The 20,269-nt window shown below is 49.1% G+C and overlaps 1 protein-coding gene across 1 annotated transcript in view; it reads left to right on the forward strand.

The window, feature by feature from the left end:
- The window catches only part of LOC141103831 (FRAS1-related extracellular matrix protein 1-like), a 229,827-nt gene extending 209,902 nt beyond the window's left edge, over positions 1 to 19,925 (forward strand). The window contains 6 exon segments of the mRNA XM_073593852.1: positions 8,516 to 8,703; positions 10,731 to 10,886; positions 13,568 to 13,683; positions 14,435 to 14,520; positions 19,490 to 19,556; positions 19,558 to 19,925. Of these exon segments, the coding sequence (XP_073449953.1) occupies positions 8,516 to 8,703; positions 10,731 to 10,886; positions 13,568 to 13,683; positions 14,435 to 14,520; positions 19,490 to 19,556; positions 19,558 to 19,708 (764 nt within the window). The 3' untranslated portion in view covers positions 19,709 to 19,925.
- The last annotated feature ends 344 nt before the right edge of the window (positions 19,926 to 20,269 follow it).

Below are 20,269 nucleotides of genomic sequence, written 5' to 3' on the forward strand. Positions count from 1 at the left end.
AAAATAATAAAAATTATTGAAACAGAAAATTATTTTGAATTTGAAGTGGAAATATATTGCAGTAAATACAACAAGGTATAACATTGAATTTAGAAGATGATCTTTTATGTAATAGAATAGAAAAGAGAAGAATAAAACAGAATAGTATATAAAGGGATAAAATAGAATAGAATAAAAAAGAATATAATCAAACAGAATAGGTTAGAATGGAATAGAAAATAAAGGAAAAGAATATAAAAGAATAGAATAGACAACATAATAGATTAGAATGGAATAGAAAATAAAGGAATAGAATAAAATAGAATGGGATAGAAAATAGAAGAATATAGTAGAATAGAAAAGAATAGAATAGAATAAACAATAGAAAAGAATAGGATAAGATAGAATATAACAACATAACTGTTTTCTGAAATTTGATTATTGAATAGAATAAATTAAAATTCGTATAAAATAGAAAAGCATAGAATATAATATCAAAGAAAAGAACAGCATAGAAAATAAAATTAAAAAAAAACAATAGAAAAAACAATAGAATAGAATGGAATTGAAAGAATAGAACCGTCTTCCAAAATTCGAATTTCGAATGGAATTCGATTCCAATTGGAATGTATTCTGCTACATATGTTTGGTAAATAAAATCCCAATAAGCGTATATTGAGAGAGAAATTATATAAATAGTAATAGGAGAATACATTTGGATTTAGCTGTCAGAGGGGGTTGTATGCACTTTGCAGAGAGGGGTTTAGGCCTGGTGTGTATAGGGGGGCTAGAGAGGGAGGGGAGCTTTTTTTTTTTTAATTCTGAACTTGTCCTCAAAAGATTTTACCATTCTGCTATGTAGGATAAACAAAATTCCCTTGGAGGGGTCACAATACAAGCCCCCTGAGGGGGTATATAACTTAGATCTGACCCCCAGTGCCCCCTCTATCCCTGCTGAAGTTTAGCGCTGTACAAAACATCCTAATTCATCGCAGACGCCTCGTTTTTTTTTCCTGGTGACGTTCCTGCTGGGTTGCATTTTGCCACCTACTGTGTTTGGGATTTAAAGGATTACAATCCCTCCACTGTTTTTGATATGCGCAACAAGATATAATTCAAGCCATAATGAAAGTGGAAAGAGAGACACGTTCTGCAGAAAAGAGCTGATGCACGCATTTCGCTCCACCGTGTGCACACTTCTGAGCCAGCGAATGCTGGAACAACAGTGACACCTGCTGGACACAGATCATACTGCCTCAATTGCTGCGGGGAGTCGTAAAGGATACAAGATGTAATGTGGGGGTCAGGAGGAAGCAAAATTCACCACTATGGGGTCTATATTTTAAGACTGATTTTTGTTACATTGTCTTCCAGCCTTATATAGCGATAAAGTTTGTCTTTAAATGTAAGGCATGAAAACAAAAAGTTGTGTAAAATGTAGCGACATTTAAAAAAAAAAACAATATGAGGAGAGATCCCGTTCTTGTGACAACTAAATAGAACCCCTCACACTGCACCCCATTCCACCCAACACCCCTCACACTGCACCCCACTCCACACAACACCCCTCACACTGCACCCCACTCCACACAACACCCCTCACACTGCACCCCATTCCACCCAACACCCCTCACACTGCACCCCACTCCACCCAACACCCCTCACACTTCACTCCACCCAACACCCCTCACACTTCACTCCACCCAGAACCCCTCACACTGTACCCCATTCCACCCAACACCCCTCACACTGCACCCCACTCCACCCAACACCCCTCACACTGCACCCCACTCCACCCAACACCCCTCACACTGCACCCCACTCCACCCAACACCCCTCACACTGCACCCCACTCCACCCAACACCCCTCACACTGCACCCCATTCCACCCAACACCCCTCACACTGCACCCCACTCCACCCAACACCCCTCACACTGCACCCCACTCCACCCAACACCCCTCACACTGCACCCCACTCCACCCAACACCCCTCACACTGCACCCCATTCCACCCAACACCCCTCACACTGCACCCCACTCCACCCAACACCCCTCACACTTCACTCCACCCAACACCCCTCACACTTCACTCCACCCAGAACCCCTCACACTGTACCCCATTCCACCCAACACCCCTCACACTGCACCCCATTCCACCCAACACCCCTCACACTGCACCCCACTCCACCCAACACTCCTCACACTGCACTCCACTCCACTCCACCCAGAACCCCCCACACTGCACCCCATTCTACCCAACACCCCTCACACTGCACCCCATTCTACCGAACACCCCTCACACTGCACCCCACTCCACCCAACACCCCTCACACTGCACCCCATTCCACCCAACACCCCTCACACTGCACCCCACTCCACCCAACACCCCTCACACTTCACTCCACTCCACCCAGAACCCCTCACACTGCACCCCATTCTACCCAACACCCCTCACACTGCACCCCATTCTACCCAACACCCCTCACACTGCACCCCATTCTACCCAACACCCCTCACACTGCACCCCACTCCACCCAACACCCCTCACACTTCACTCCAATCCACCCAGAACCCCTCACACTGCACCCCATTCCAACCAACACCCCTCACACTGCACCCCATTCTACCCAACACCCCTCACACTGCACCCCATTCCACCCAGAACCCCTCACACTGCACCCCATTCCAACCAACACCCCTCACACTGCACCCCATTCTACCCAACACCCCTCACACTGCACCCCACTCCACCCAGAACCCCTCACACTGCACCCCATTCCAACCAACACCCTTCACACTGCACCCCATTCTACCCAACACCCCTCACACTGCACCCCATTCCACCCAACACCCCTCACACTGCACCCCATTCCACCCAACACCCCTCACACTGCACCCCATTCCACCCAACACCCCTCACACTGCACCCCACTCTACCCAACACCCCTCACACTGCACCCCATTCCACCCAACATCCCTCACACTGCACCCTATTCCACCCAACACCCCTCACACTGCACCCCATTCCACCCAACACCCCTCACACTGCACCCCACTCTACCCAACACCCCTCACACTGCACTCCACTCCACCCAGAACCCCTCACACTGCACCCCACTCCACCCAACAATGCTCACACTTCACTCCACCCAGAACCCCTCACACTGCACCCCATTTCACCCAACACCCCTCACACTGCACCCCATTCCACCCAACACCCCTCACACTGCACCCCACTCCACCCAACACCCCTCACACTGCACTCCACTCCACTCCACCCAGAACCCCTCACACTGCACACCATTCTACCCAACACCCCTCACACTGCACCACATTCTACCCAACACCCCTCACACTGCACCCCATTCTACCCAACACCCCTCACACTGCACCCCACTCCACCCAACACCCCTCACACTTTCCTCCACTCCACCCAGAACCCCTCACACTGCACCCCATTCTACCCAACACCCCTCACACTGCACCCCATTCTACCCAACACCCCTCACACTGCACCCCACTCCACCCAGAACCTCTTACACTGCACCCCATTCCAACCAACACCCCTCACACTGCACCCCATTCTACCCAACACCCCTCACACTGCACCCCATTCTACCCAACACCCCTCACACTGCACCCCACTCCACCCAGAACCTCTTACACTGCACCCCATTCCAACCAACACCCCTCACACTGCACCCCATTCTACCCAACACCCCTCACACTGCACCCCATTCTACCCAACACACCTCACACTACACCCCATTCCACCCAGAACCCCTCACACTGCACCCCACTCCACCCAGAACCCCTCACACTGCACCCCATTCCACCCAGAACCCCTCACACTGCACCCCACTCCACCCAGAACCCCTCACACTGCACCCCATTCCAACCAACACCCCTCACACTGCACCCCATTCTACCCAACACCCCTCACACTGCACCCCATTCCACCCAACACCCCTCACACTGCACCCCATTCCACCCAACACCCCTCACACTGCACCCCATTCCACCCAACACCCCTCACACTGCACCCCACTCTACCCAACACCCCTCACACTGCACCCCATTCCACCCAACATCCCTCACACTGCACCCCATTCCACCCAACACCCCTCACACTGCACCCCACTCTACCCAACACCCCTCACACTGCACTCCACTCCACCCAGAACCCCTCACACTGCACTACATTCTACCCAACACCCCTCACACCGCACCCCACTCCACCCAACAATGCTCACACTTCACTCCACCCAGAACCCCTCACACTGCACCCCATTTCACCCAACACCCCTCACACTGCACCCCATTCCACCCAACACCCCTCACACTGCACCCCACTCCACCCAACACCCCTCACACTGCACTCCACTCCACCCAGAACCCCTCACACTGCACACCATTCTACCCAACACCCCTCACACTGCACCACATTCTACCCAACACCCCTCACACTGCACCCCATTCTACCCAACACCCCTCACACTGCACCCCATTCCACCCAACACCCCTCACACTGCACCCCACTCCACCCAACACCCCTCACACTTCCCTCCACTCCACCCAGAACCCCTCACACTGCACCCCATTCTACCCAACACCCCTCACACTGCACCCCATTCTACCCAACACCCCTCACACTGCACCCCACTCCACCCAGAACCTCTTACACTGCACCCCATTCCAACCAACACCCCTCACACTGCACCCCATTCTACCCAACACCCCTCACACTGCACCCCATTCTACCCAACACCCCTCACACTGCACCCCACTCCACCCAGAACCTCTTACACTGCACCCCATTCCAACCAACACCCCTCACACTGCACCCCATTCTACCCAACACCCCTCACACTGCACCCCATTCTACCCAACACACCTCACACTACACCCCATTCCACCCAGAACCCCTCACACTGCACCCCACTCCACCCAGAACCCCTCACACTGCACCCCATTCCACCCAGAACCCCTCACACTGCACCCCACTCCACCCAGAACCCCTCACACTGCACCCCATTCCAACCAACACCCCTCACACTGCACCCCATTCTACCCAACACCCCTCACACTGCACCACATTCCACCCAACACCCCTCACACTGCACCCCATTCCACCCAACACCCCTCACACTGCACCCCATTCCACCCAACACCCCTCACACTGCACCCCACTCTACCCAACACCCCTCACACTGCACCCCATTCCACCCAACATCCCTCACACTGCATCCTATTCCACCCAACACCCCTCACACTGCACCCCACTCCACCCAGAACCCCTCACACTGCACCCCATTCCACCCAGAACCCCTCACAGTGCACCCCACTCCACCCAACACCCTCACAATGCACCCCACTCCACGCAACACCCCTCACACTTCACTCCACTCCACCCAGAACCCCTCACACTGCACCCCATTCCACCCAGAACCCCTCACACTGCACCCCATTCCACCCAGAACCCCTCACACTGCACCCCAATCCACCCAGAACCCCTCACACTGCACCCCTCACCTTACTCTACTCCGCACACTGCTCTACCCAGAAGCCCTCACACTACACACACACAGCACTAACTCTACCCAGTGGGCACAGATTGTGTTCCCCTTCACTCTGCACCCTACTCCGCCCAGCACCCCTCACTCTGCACCTCTCACCTTAATCCAATCTACACCCTACTCCACCCAGAACGCCTCACACTACACCCCACTCCGCCCAGCACCTCACACTCTGCACCCTTCACCTTACTCTACTCTACACGCTACTCCACAGAGCACCCCTCACACTCCACTCCACCCAGTACCCCTCACTCTGGGCCCCCCACCTTATTCTACTTTACACCCTACTCCACAGAGCACCCTCACACTCCACCCCACTCCACCCAGTACCCCTCACTCTGGACCCCCCACCTTACTCTACTCTACACCCTACTCCACAGAGCACCCCTCACACTCCACCCCATTCCACCCAGTACCCCTCACTCTGGACCCCCCACCTTACTCTACTCTACACCCTACTCCACAGAGCACCCCTCACACTCCACCCCACTCCACCCAGTACCCCTCACTCTGGACCCCCCACCTTACTCTACTCTGCACCCTACTCCACAGAGCACCCCTCACACTGCACCCTTCTCCACCAAAAAAAAAAAACTACTCTAGAAAAAAATAATGTTTCTGTACAGTATAGAGCAGTGTCCTTCCTTAAATTAGATACGGTATAAACCCCAACTGGATAAGGTTTAATTTACTATAGCGCTTTGCATCATAAACAATTGTCAGGGTTTTTTTGTGTTTTGTTTTTTAAATCAAATTTCTGTTTTTAGCGATGGCTGCATGTCATTTCTCGGGGTGATTTTCCTGATGGTTCCAAAAAATAAATAAACCTGTGTGACATGGCGCTGTAACTGTGGTAGTCTCTACCAGCAGCCAATGTGACAGGGTGACAACACGGGGGCACAGGAACACGGGAGCGCACCCACTGTGCAGCAGCACACTAATATGGTCCATTCATGTAATTCTATCAGAAGGTGCATTGAGGTGCCAATCAGAATGACACTGCATTGCAACAATGCATATAATGTGCAGGGTTGCAGATTTTGGAAACGTGACCATTACCACAGCACCATACCATGAATGGGACCTAAGCCAACCTGTTATGAGAGCAGCAAATATACAGTTTGGGGAAGTTGCAGAGGCCCTCGTCTTCATACTTGCTCCTGGCGAGTGACTCAAAGCATTGAAGACAAGGGGATCAACATGACAATCAAGTGACTATCCCCTTCTGTAGGGTCACCAAACTACGGCGCATGGGCCAAATCCAGCCCGCTACAAGATTTTATCTGGCCCATAGTAACTGTCCATGAAAATACCCTGGCTGGCAGTGGATGCGCTGGTCTGTGTATCGTAATATGGAGATTGGCGAATCCTCTGCCAGCCATGACCCTCCCCCCACACCCTGTGATGGGCACGCCTAGATGTAAGGAGGGACTATGATGGAACACTCTTGGATGTAAAGGGGGACTCTGATTGGCACTCCTGGATGTAAGCGGGACTCTGATGAGCATTCCTGCGTGTAAGGGGGGACTCTGATGGGCACTAGTGGATGTAAGGGGAATTGTAATGGGCCCTCCTGGATGTAAAGGGGCACTCTGATCACACTCCTAGATTTAAAGGGGACTCTGGTGGGCACCCCTGGATTTAAGGGGTATTCTGATGGGAACTCCAAGATGTAAGGGGGAACTCTGATGGCACTCCTAGATGTAAGGGGGGACTCTGAAGGGCACTCTTAGATGTAAGGAGGGAAGTTGATGGGGGACTCCTGGATATTAGAGGATGGGTGTTAATGGGCACTCCTGGATGTAAGGGGGAACTCTGATGGCACTCCTAGATATAAGGAGGGCTCTGGTGGGCACCCCTGGATTTAAGGGGTATTCTGATGGGCACTCCTAGATGTAAGGGGGGACGCTGAAGGGCACTCTTGGATGTAAGGGGGAACTCTGATGGGTACTTCTAGGTGTAAGGGGGGACTCTGAAGGGCACTCCTAGATGTAAGGGGGGCTCTGAAGGGCACTCCTAGATGTAAGGGGGGACTTTGAAAACTCCTAGATGTAAGGGGGGACTCTGTAGGGCACTCCTAGATGTAAGGGGGGACTCTGAAGGGCACTCCTAGATGTAATGGGGGACTCTGAAGGGCACTCCTAGATGTAAGGGGGGGACATTGATGGGCACTCCTAGATGTTTAGGGGGACACTGGTGGGCACTCCTGGATATAAGGGGCGACAATGATGTGCACTCCTAGATATTAGAGGATGGGTGTTAATGGGCACTCCTGGATGTAAGGGGGAACTCTGATGGGCACTCCTAGATGTAAGGGGGAACTCTGATGGGCACTCCTAGATGTAAGGGGGGATGTTGATGAGTACTCCTAGATGTAAGGGGGGATGTTGATGAGTACTCCTAGATGTAAGGGGGACGCTGGTGGGCACTCCTGGATAAAAGGACGATGCTGATGGGCACTTCAAGATGTAAGGGGGGACCCTGAAGGGCACTTCTAGATGTAGGGAGGACGCTGATGGGCACTCCTGGATATTAGATGATGGGTGTTAATGAGCACTCCTGGATGTAAGGGAGAACTCTGATGGGCCCTCCTTTATACAAGGGGGGACTCTGTTGGTTCCTGCTAGATTTAAGGGGAGACTGTGATGGTGCACTCCTGGATATTAGAGGAGGGGTGCTAATGGGCACTCATGGATGTAAGGGGGCACGTTGATGGGCACTCCTGGATATAAGGGTTAGCGCTAATAGGCACTTCTTGATCTAAGGGGGGACTCTGATGGGGCACTCCTGGATTTTAAGCGAGACTCTTAATAAAACTAAAATTTTTCAACCTGTAAATGTTTTTAATAAAATGTACAATGTAGCCCTCGTATTGAAAAGTTTGAAGCCCCCGGCTCAAATAAAAAGACAAATGAACACGGGTCTCTTTTTTTTAACCTTAGGTCATTTTTCTTAACAGGTCAGTGCGGAGGCCATAACACGAACGCGAGGGGCCGCGGAAAAAACGACGAAATCTCCACTCAGATCACTCAGATCCGGCTGCCAAACACGCGAGCCTCCGTCCAAGCCGCCCCTCGAATTTATCATTCTATGACCGGCATCGACCGCCCGGGACAGGAGCTGGCCTTTGCTGGAAGCAGCGTCCTCGTAGGTTTAATTTAACTATCCGAAAACACAAGAACAAAAAAAAAAAAAAAAGGGCATTAATAACGGTGGAAATAAATGAGACGGTATAACTCATTCTTAATTGATAGTGTTCTTCCCAGCAAATGAAAAACTTCTATGGATTATTGCACAGATCTAATTATGTCATTACGCCGCTCCAGGTTCGGTGAGTGGTTGGTATAAATTGGGGCCGAGGTTGACATTCTCTCTTAAGAGGGCCCGGGCCTCCGCCGGCGATTTAATTAGCGCAGACTGATGAAGATGACACGGGGCTGCGGGATGAGATTAAGACCCTCATTGAGGGGAGTGGTGAAAAGCATAGTTAGGTCTCCAATAATTCAATAATCGGGATGATGAAGCTCTCAGACGTAATTTCTTTATTCTTTTCGATGCTTGCCAACTTTTTTTTTTTTTTTTTTAAAGCTGAACTCCAGGCCGATATATAAGATGCAAATGACTGCTCCTCTCTAATCATTAATGCACCATTAAATGCATTTCTTTACATGCAGGTAGTGCAAGTACCTAAATCTGACCAGGTATCAGCCTCTTGTAGTCCCTGTTCAACAGAGCCAAGACTGGGAGAGGGAAAAGCAGCACAAGGAGCCAATCAGTTCATGTGCTGATAAGAAGCATTCTGATAGGAGAACAGAGAGATGAGGTCATCACTCTGCTGCTTCTCCTTTTTACAGGCTGGGGGCTGGTCCGGGATAACCTGAACTCAGAGGAAGTGGGGGGAATGATGCTGGCCATGAAACTGAAGACCTATAGCTACAGAAAAAATACTGCAAGGGTAATCTCTAGATTGAAGGTGAAAGCTGGTTTTGTTATTTTGCACGGGGGGAGATGTGCATTACTTTACATGTTTTTTTAAAAAGCGTGTTGGCATTAGGTGAAAAGTTGGCCACGGTACTCTAGGGCAGTGATGGCGAATCTTGGCACCCTAGATGTTTTCGAACTACATTTCCCATTATGCTCAACTACACTGTAGAGTGCATGATCATCATGGGAAATGTAGTTCCAAAACATCTAGGGTGCTGTCAGAAACCATGAAATCAGACCGAGACAGAAGTACAGTTAAACCACACTTGTTTAATAATAAAAGTAAAAAAGAACAAACATAGTCAAAACATAGCCAAAGTTCAGTAACCGGAACAGATAGTCAGCCAAGCCAGAAGTCAGGGATCAATGTAGTGGAACAGCAAGCAGGATCTGGAGCCAGAAGGGTGGTCAGCAAAGCAAGTCTTGAACAGGATCGCAGGAGATAGTTTCTATGATGTTGACCATGACGAAGGCAGAGCTCCTCTGGACTGAACGGCTTAAGTAGGCAGGACTGACGAGCAGGATATCATCAACAGCTGAGTCACTGTGGAGAGATAGGAGCTGGCAATTAGCCGACAGCTGAGCGGCCATCTCAGAGAAGGAAGGGCTGAGCCCAGCCCTGACAGGTGCCAAGGTTCGCCATCACTGCCCTAGGGCCTCTAGAGTGGTCAAAATAGTGTATGAAGGGATGAGGGTGCCAAAAGGTTGTATCAAGTAAAAAAATGTATTTATCTTGATAACAAGTCACAGGATGTAACCAACGTGTTTAAGGTGTTCCCAGCTCCGCCTTTATCAGGGTATGTATGCTGGCAGTTATTCATTTATTTTGGACAGTGAAAAATATACAAAGTTTACAGCTGCCAGACTAGTGACCTGTGATCTCTCTAAAAGTAATTATTTATTTTTCATTGTCCAATGTTCCCAAACAACTGTCAGCACACAAGCCCTGATAATAGGGAGAGTTGACCTCGAAACACATCAATTTTAACCTCTGATCTGTTACCAAGAAAATTACAGTTTTCCTGGACTTGATACAAACCTGTGGCTCACTAACACTTCTATTTTTTATGCATTGGTTGGTAATTCAGACATTTCTTACACAAGTGTATACAACAGCTTGGTTGGAGTTGTCCTTTCACCTATCTGCGTCCGATGGGGTCAGTTTTCCCTCTCTCTTTGTTCCTATACAGTATCATGGGATGACGCCATTGAGCGGAGCTCAGCAGTCCCGAAGAAGAGAAGTCTGGCTGGTAGGAGCTCCGTCAGGTCTTTCTGCTCCAGAGCGCCCCCAACATGATTCCGCCCCTCCAGACTCAATACGCCAATCGAGTAACGGGACACAGCAGGTATTCATTTTGAAAATGCTCATAAAGGTGTGCAAATTAAAAAAAGAAGGTGTAGACTTAAATAGACTGCAGGCAACAAGCGAAAACAATTAGTGAAGCAGGCAGTGTCATCCAGCAAACCCTGAAACTCTGCTAAAAATCACAAAATCAACTCAGTTTATCCTAATCTGAACTTTTCACAATATGCTGCAGCTAGATATTAGATTTTATCAAAGTATCTCCATACAGGCTGCAGCATTATATTAGATGATTATATGCAGTGCACCATCCTGCTTTGGGGGAGTTGTGATGCAAAATGTTCATCTATGACTAAAATGTCACTTTCATAGTGTTCAGCTGAACCAAATCCAAATGGGGACTTCAAAGAAACCCCTCTGTAAAGATCAGTGGCGGCTGGTGAAGTTTTAGGATGGGGGAGCGCCAGACCCCGTCCTTCCTTTTTGACCCCTCCCACTTCTCATAAGCCCTACCCCTTATAGAATACTTCATCCCCTGTATTCCACTTGGTTTCACCCATAGTGTCAGGAGTATATAGCCCCACCATCACAGGACAGAGTATACAGCCCCAGAATCACAAGACAGAGTATACAGCCCCAGAATCACAGGACAGAGTATACAGCTCAGCATCACAGGACAGAGTATAAAGCTCAGCATCACAGGACAGAGTATACAGCTCAGCATCACAGGACAGAGTATACAGCTCAGCATCACAGGACAGAGTATACAGCTCAGCCTCACAGGACAGAGTATACAGCTCAGCCTCACAGGACAGAGTATACAGCTCAGCCTCACAGGACAGAGTATACAGCTCAGCCTCACAGGACAGAGTATACAGCTCAGCCTCACAGGACAGAGTATACAGCTCAGCCTCACTGAACAGGGTATACAGCTCAGCATTACAGATCAGGGTATGTAGCTTAGCCTCACAGATCAGGGTACACAGCTCAGCATTACAGATCAGGGTATATAGCTCAGCCTCACAGATCAGGGTATACAGCTCAGCATTACAGATCAGGGTATATAGCTCAGCCTCCCAGATCAGGGTATACAGCTCAGCCTCACAGATCAGGGTATACAGCTCAGCCTCACAGATCGGGGTATATAGTTCAGCCTCACAGATCAGGGTATACATCTCAGCCTCACAGATCAGGGTATACAGCTCAACGTCACAGATTAGGGTATATAGCTCAGCATGACACAGATCAGGGTATACAGCTCAGCCTCACAGATCAGGGTATATAGCTCAGCATAACACATATCAGGGTATATAGCTCAGCCTCACAGATCAGGGTATATAGCTCAGCATAACACAGATCAGGGTATATAGCTCAGCATAACACAGATCAGGGTATATAGCTCAGCATGACACAGATCAGAGTATATAAGACTGTATCTGAGATTAATCCATATATGGGTAATGATGTCAGAGAGAACTTTGGGGAAACTCCTTTCAAGAGTCCATATTTAATATTAGTTAATTTATTATTATTACTATACAGGATCTATATAGCACCAACAGTTTATGCAGCGCTTTACCACATGAGGGCAGACAGTACAGATACAATACAATTCAATACACGAGGAATGAGAGGACCTTGCTCGTTAGAGCTCACAATCTAAGAGGGAGGGCCAAGAGATACAAAAGGTAATAACTGTTGAGGATGGACAGAGTAGGAGATAGTCGGACAGATTGGGGTAGAGAGTTCCAGAGGACAGGAGAAGCTCTGGAGAAGTCCAGGAGGTGAGCATGGGAGGGGGTGATGAGGGAGCTAGAGAGCAGGAGGTCTTGGGAGGAGCCAAGAGAAATTATTAGGTTGCTATATTGAGAATAGGTTAGTGATGTAGCTGGGGGGCATGGTATTGTGGATGGCTTTGTAAACAGAGAGACCTTCAGATCAGAGAGACCTTCAGGGAAATCTGTCCCCAGAGACCATTTTTAATATTGGTCCATATATTTGTAAGGCTGTCAGAGAACTCCAGGTAAATCTCTTTCTAGAATCCATATTGTCCATATATAGAGGGGTTTTTCATGGGCAATGATTTCAGAGAGAACTCTCCCCTGAGGCCATATTTGATAATAGTCCATATATGGGTAATGATGTCAGAACTCCAGGGAAACCCCTTCCTAGAATCCATATTTGAAATTAGTCTATATATAGGAAATTATGTCAGAGAGAACCTTAGGGAAACCTGTCCCCAGAGTCCAAAATTGGTATTAGTCCATATATGGGTCCTAATGTCAGAGAGAACTCCAGGGAAGCCCCTTCCTAGAGTCCATATTCGATATTAGTCTATATATGGGAAATGGTGTCTAAACGATTTTCAGGGAAACCTGTCCCCAGAGTCCATATTTGAATGATGTCAGAGAACTCCAGGGAACCCCTTCCTAGAGTCCATATTTGATATTTGTCCATATATGGGTCATGATGTCAGAGAGAACTTCAAGAGACCCCATCCCCATAGTCTATATTTATTATTACTTCATACTGTATATGGGCAATGATGTCATAGAGATTTTCCAGGAAACCTGTCCCTAGAGTCCATATTTGATATTGGTCCATTCATTGGCAATGATGTCAGAATTCTAAGGAAGAGTCAATATTTGGTATTAGTCTATTTGCATGAGTAAAGATGTCACGATGAGCTTGTTTAATATTAATTAATGCTTTGCTCGTCTGTAGGGAGAGAAGCTGAGAAGATGTCCTGCAGGGTGGACTCACCACCAGAAATACTGCTATTATCTGAATACCCATAAAAAGAGCACCTGGGAGGAGGCCGAGCAGGACTGTGTGCAAATGTAAGACATTGACACATCTTTAGGGGGGTGGAGTTAGCACTCTGAGGTCCTGTAGAGCTGGAGTCCTAAACCCATTACCCACTAGGACATTGCAAACAGTTTGTGTGTTCTCCCCATGTGTGTACTACTGAGGGTTCAACTTCCTTCCAAAAACATGCTGCTAGGTTAGTCTTCAATTAGAATGGGGGCTGGTGTGATTTGGGACAGGGGCTGGTGGGAATGGGACAGGGACTGGTGTGAATGGGACAGGGGCTGGTGTGAATGGGACGGGAGCTGGCGTGAATGGGACGAGGGTTGGCGTGAATGGGATAAGGGTTGGCGTGAATGGGACGGGGGCTTGCGTTAATGGGATGGGGGCTTGCGTTAATGGGACGGGGGCTGGCGTTAATGGGACGGGGGCTGGCGTTAATGGGATGGGGGCTGGTGTGAATAGGACAAGGACTGGTGTGATTGGGACAGGGACTGGTATGGTTGGGACAGGGACTGATGGAGCCTTGTCTGCTTTGTAGACCACTATGGAATATATTATCATTATATACACATAAAAATAAATAAATATTTATTGGTTCCCAGTAAATGGTTGAGACGAGTGTACATATTACGATATAGGGCACCTCTAGATGAACTCATGACTCCCCAGCCCACATAATCACAGATTTGGGAATTAGTGGTGGGATCCAAAAATGTTTAGGTGAACATGGAGTGTGGTCTTCCCAAAGATTTAGCCTAACCCCCAGCTTCTGTATTTCAGGCCGGGCAGTCATTTAACAAGTGTCCAGTCACAATCGGCGATGAGGTGGCTCTGGAAGTTCGCCAGCAAGAAGCCGTTTTGGATTGGTAAGATATTAGTAAATTCCAATCAGATGTGAGCACAGGCCGGGCCGGTACTAACACTAGGCGAACTAGGGAGCCGCCTAGGGCACACTGCCAACCAAGGCCGCTGGTCTCCCTATACAATCCGCCATGAGGCTGCATCACACCCTGCTGCTTTCTGCTTTCACACCTCCATGACTTGTACCTGCATATTTTGTATCTGATTTGTTCCTATTGAGGCCAAACCTCAATAGGAACAAATCAGATACACAATATGTAGTGCATGCTTATAAAACAAACAACAGAATCAAAGGATTTTGCAGGGCACACTAAATGTATTATTTGGGGTCCTCTCCACTTCTATGTACCTGGGACCTGCCTAACTACATAATAATGGGTGTCCTTGGAATTGGAATGAGCCACAACCACCTTGTGCATGTAAATATGGTATTTACAGTTCCACACCTGATATCGGTGGAACTCTGTACAGGTGGCTGTCCCTTCCACAAGCACCTGATGGTGTTTGGGCACCTGTAAATGGTCCCAGGCTGCAGTCTCGTACCACTGCTGCCACTGTGCCTCTCAGGTACAAAACAAAGCTTCCAGAACATAGGGGAACTCAAGTACATAGAGTTCCCCAACATCCTTGATCATTGGCCGCTGGAGCCATGACAACTGCTGAGTGCAGGTAGAATGGAGGGCTTTGGGGGGTCTCCAGGGCAGTGTTGGTCTCCCCCCCTTCCTCCTCCTCTGACTCTATGTAAGTAGGGCACCAGGTCTCCCTGGGGTTAAAGCGGGGGTCCACCTATCTATCGTTTGGTTTTTTTTTAGTTCATTCACAAACTTTTCTTCTCAGCATTACATACTCACATATTGTGTGTAATATGTCCGCCTGTGTCAGATTTCGTCGGAAAGAATAACTTATATTATTCACTGCAGGCGGTTTCCATCTTCATTGTGGGCATTTGAAGCCCACAAGCATTTATTTCCTGGATGTGGTGAATGCTGTGCTCCCAGCATTCACCGCTCGTTCCCGCACATGCTCAGTGGCATCCTGGGAAGCCTGAGACTAGCTCCCAGGAGTCTGGGAGAGGCTAGAAACACGCCTACTCCCACGGGAGGAGAACCAGGAAGTGCAAAGAAGAATAGAAAAATAAAAGGTAATTACGGCGATTTAAAATTTTTTAAACGGCATGTCAGCATCTAGGCAAGGAAGAGAATACATACAGATATTGTTCAAAATTTGGGTGGAACCCCACTTTAAGGGACCTTGTGATAGCACCCCCTATTAGGCAAAACAGCGGTGGTAACTGGTCAAGATGTTGCAGGTGAAGCGACATGAGCCACAGACCTTTCTGGCTCCTCACAAGGGGCTGAAGGCCCACACACCACCACCTACTGTGGCAGTTCCTCGGCAGGTAGGGCAGATGGCTGTACCTCTGATGGTCCTAGAGAACCAATTCCGTCTGCTGGGTGTGCTGCTGTAGGTGGCGGTCCCTCATTGGCCTCCAAGGATGGTACCTCTGATGCAGGATCTCGACAGAGCTCGACCCCACTGGCACTGGGGGAGCACTTAACCCCGTGGTCCATGGAGGAACCCCTAGTGGATGCAATCCTCCTCCAACAGGTCTGGAGAGCCCAGGTGTTGCTCTGCAGATAATGTGGCCATGGTGGTGCAACGGTCCATAATGCATTGTGTTTTGGCAGGGTACTAGGTAGTCACACGGAGCCTCCCTGACTGTGAGCACCTCAAGGAGGTAGGCCCAGCACTCCCTACAACAGGCCCAGGATGTGAGAGCTGATGTGTCAGGGCTCTGGCCAGTGTCCAGAGAAACATCAGGGATATACAGTGATATAAAGTGGGACCATGTCACCTGAGCTACAGGCTGTTATAAACATTTTTTACTGTTTTTAAAAAAATGTAAGTTTTATTTCTTTGGGGGGGGGGTTCAAGTAGCCGGTCTTGCCTAGGGTGACAAAAAAAACCTGGAAGTTGATTGGTTTCTATGCAGAGCTGCACCAGATTTTGCACTCTGCAGTTTTAGTAAATCAACCCCCAAGTTCACTCTATGGACCACTTATGTATTTGTATATGTTGATCATATCCCCCCCTTAGGCTCTGTTTCCACTAGTGCGACTTTTCATGCGACTTGGGACTGAAAAGTCGCATGACAAATTGTTTCCCATGATTTCCAATGAGTACCGTTCATATCTGTGCGACTTCAAGTCGCAGCGACTTCAAAGTAGTCCCTGCACTACTTTGGTCCCACTTTGATGCGACTTGAGGTCTATAGATGCAGGCATTGCTTCAAATCGCGGTAAAAAGTCGCGGTAAAATCGCGGTAAAAAATTGCGGCAAAATCGCGCGACTTTGGGGACGCACTAGTGGAAACCTAGCCTTAATCTCCTCTTCTCAAGAGAGAATAAATTCAGTTCCTCTAATCTTTCCTAATAGCTGAGCTCCTCCATGCCTCTTATCAGTTTGGCATTTTTTTTTACATTTTTTACTATTGCTTGAAAGTAGTGTTCTGTAATCAGGTAGTGGGGGGTCTGCCTCATAAGTGAACTAACTACTTTTTTTGCATCAAAACCTGCAGAGCATTGCACCCACAATTAGCGCAAATCAGGTGTATTGCATAGTTGCTTGCAGCATTTAGCCCCAGGTCTGTACGGAAGTACAGACCTTCTGTTATTGGACTGGAGGGGTGCGGTCAAACTACCATGATGGCGTTGTCAATGCCCTGCTGGTGGCGCTGTGCTGCGGCCCCAGATGGGACTTGTAGTAGTGGTGAACTTTGGACGGTGTGGCTGTGTGGGTGGAACCTAGGGTTGCCACTTTTTCATCAACCCAAACCCGAACACTTCAGTGGCGCGCGACAATTTTTAATTTTTTTTGCAGTATACACTAGCATTGTAAAAGACCTGGGACACCTTTGAGTAGTATTGTGGCACATGTAGCATCCCGTGATATACATTAGGTGTGGCCAAATTTTGTTAATAATGGGAGAAGCATAAGGAGCGTAGTTAAATCAAACATGGTCAGCCTGTCCCCCAGTGCAATCCCCCCCACAGGCTAGTCTGTCCCCCAGTATAACCCCCCAAGTCAGTCTGTCCCCCAGTATAATCTGCCCCTAGTCAGTCTGCCCCCCAGTATAATCCGCCCCAAGTCAGTCTGTCCCCTAGTTTAATCCGTCCCAAATCAGTCTGTCCCTCAGTATAATCTGACCCAAGTTAGTCTGTCCCCCAGTATAATCTGACCCAAGTCAGTCTGTCCCCCAGTATAATACGCCCCAAGTCAGTCTGTCCCCCAGTATAATCCGACCCAAGTCAGTCTGTCCCCCAGTATAATACGCCCCAAGTCAGTCTGTCCCCCAGTTTAATCCGACCCAAGTCAGTCTGTCCCCCAGTATAATCCGCCCCAAATCAGTCTGTCCCCCAGTATAATATGCCCCAAGTCAGTCTGTCCCCCAGTATAATACGCCCCAAATCAGTCTGTCCCCCAGTATAATCCACCCCAAATCAGTCTGTCCCCCAGTATAATACGCCCCAAGTCAGTCTGTCCCCCAGTATAATCGGCCCCATGTCAGTCTGTCCCCCAGTATAATCCGCCCCAAGTCAGTCTGTCCCCCAGTATAATCCGACCCAAGTCAGTCTGTCCCCCCAGTATAATCCACCCCAAGTCAGTCTGTCTCCCAGTATAATCCGACCCAAGTCAGTCGGTCCCCCAGTATAATCGGCCCCATGTCAGTCGGTCCCCCAGTATAATCAGCCCCAAGTCAGTCTGTCCCCCAGTATAATCCGCCCCAAATCAGTCTGTCCCCCAGTATAATACGCCCCAAGTCAGTCTGTCCCCCAGTATAATCGGCCCCATGTCAGTCTGTCCCCCAGTATAATCCGCCCCAAGTCAGTCTGTCCCCCAGTATAATCCGACCCAAGTCAGTCTGTCCCCCCAGTATAATCCACCCCAAGTCAGTCGGTCCCCCAGTATAATCGGCCCCAAGTCAGTCGGTCCCCCAGTATAATCGGCCCCAAGTCAGTCGGTCCCCCAGTATAATCGGCCCCAAGTCAGTCGGTCCCCCAGTATAATCGGCCCCAAGTCAGTCGGTCCCCCAGTATAATGAGCCCCAAGTCAGTCTGTCCCCCAGTATAATCGGCCCCAAGTCAGTCTGTCCCCCCCAGTATAATCGGCCCCAAGTCAGTCGGTCCCCCAGTATAATCGGCCCCAAGTCAGTCGGTCCCCCAGTATAATCGGCCCCAAGTCAGTCGGTCCCCCAGTATAATCAGCCCCAAGTCAGTCTGTCCCCCAGTATAATCGGCCCCAAGTCAGTCTGTCCCCCCCAGTATAATCGGCCCCAAGTCAGTCTGTCCCCCAGTATAATCCGACCCAAGTCAGTGTATCCCCCAGTATAATCCGACCCAAGTCAGTGTATCCCCCAGTATAATCCGACCCAAGTCAGTCTATCCCCCAGTATAATCCTCCCACATCAGTCTGTACCCCAGTTAAAGCATCCCCCCACCAATAAAATTAAAAGCACTGGAAGCCGACAGGAGGGGAGAGGGGGATATAAGAACTGTGATGAGGAGCTGCCACTGATGGACTGAAACACGGACACAGGATTCCAAACCTGGACTGTCCAGGTGAATCCCGGACAGGTGGCAACCCTAGTGGAACCAGATACAGCCATAAAAAAGTTTTAATGCAGCAAGAGTATGATGCACCCCATAATTAAAGGTTGGAGGGAGGGGACCAGTCCTACACGATATACCCTAAAAATGGGAAACATGGTCCTAAGGGTGGACTGTGCCTTTCACCTCTCGCTGCCCACGTAACGCACATATGGCAATACATGCACATACTGTATGTTTTTATGGATGGCCGAGATTTCTGTGCACAGAGCATGCCCAGTGTGCGCTCCCAGCACAGTGATTGTGATATCAAAAAAATGGTCGAGAGCCGTTGGGATCACGTTTTTTTTTTTTTGTTAATCCTTAGGCCTGAAGTCATCAGAGAGACGCTCGCCCTGGTCCTGGGCAAACGGACAACACTGGACATCCAGCAACTTCAAGCCATCATCTTCGTTTCTGTCCGGAGCCTCGGAGGAAAGCTGCATCCTCGTCCGGAGAAGGAAAGAATGGACGGAGAAAAGCTGCAGCGAGAGGCACAGATACATCTGCTCCGTGCCGATATAAAGCTGCCGACGGCGGGAAGTGAACGGCGCCCGCGTTTAACCTTACAGATAGTAACGGGGATATTACTGTCCCTCCCTGAGGTGCCGTACCCAGCGCAGTGTACAGTACTTGTATTTAATGCAGCCGTTTGTAGCAGTTTTATGAGAACTCGTAAATCGTCTTCATGTGAAATGTTTCACTTTTTCTATTTTTTTTAATAAAGCTCTTAGAACTTTCCACCAATAAATTTCAAAAGAGAATTTTCGACAATAGCGCGTTGTTTTATTTCCGATCTCTCTAGAGGCCAGTCCAGAAACTCTTCAACAGCAAGTAAACGCTGAGCTCCAGGCAGATATAAAAGACACAAATAAATGCAACTCTGCATTCGCTAATTACATCAATAAGACCCCTTTCACACTGGGGCCGTGGCTGCGCTAAAGTAACGCTCGTTTTAGGCGCTTTAGCGCTGTTTAAGCGGCACTTTTTGGCCACTAGCGGGGCACTTTTAACCCCAAAGAAGGGGTTAAAAACTCCCGTGTTGCGGCGCTTCGGAAGCACTGCCCATTGATTGCAATGGGCAGGGGCGTTTTGGGAACGCTGTATA

Source organism: Aquarana catesbeiana, linkage group LG07 (assembly GCF_042186555.1).
Source record: "Aquarana catesbeiana isolate 2022-GZ linkage group LG07, ASM4218655v1, whole genome shotgun sequence".
Classification (NCBI taxonomy): Eukaryota; Metazoa; Chordata; class Amphibia; order Anura; family Ranidae; genus Aquarana; species Aquarana catesbeiana.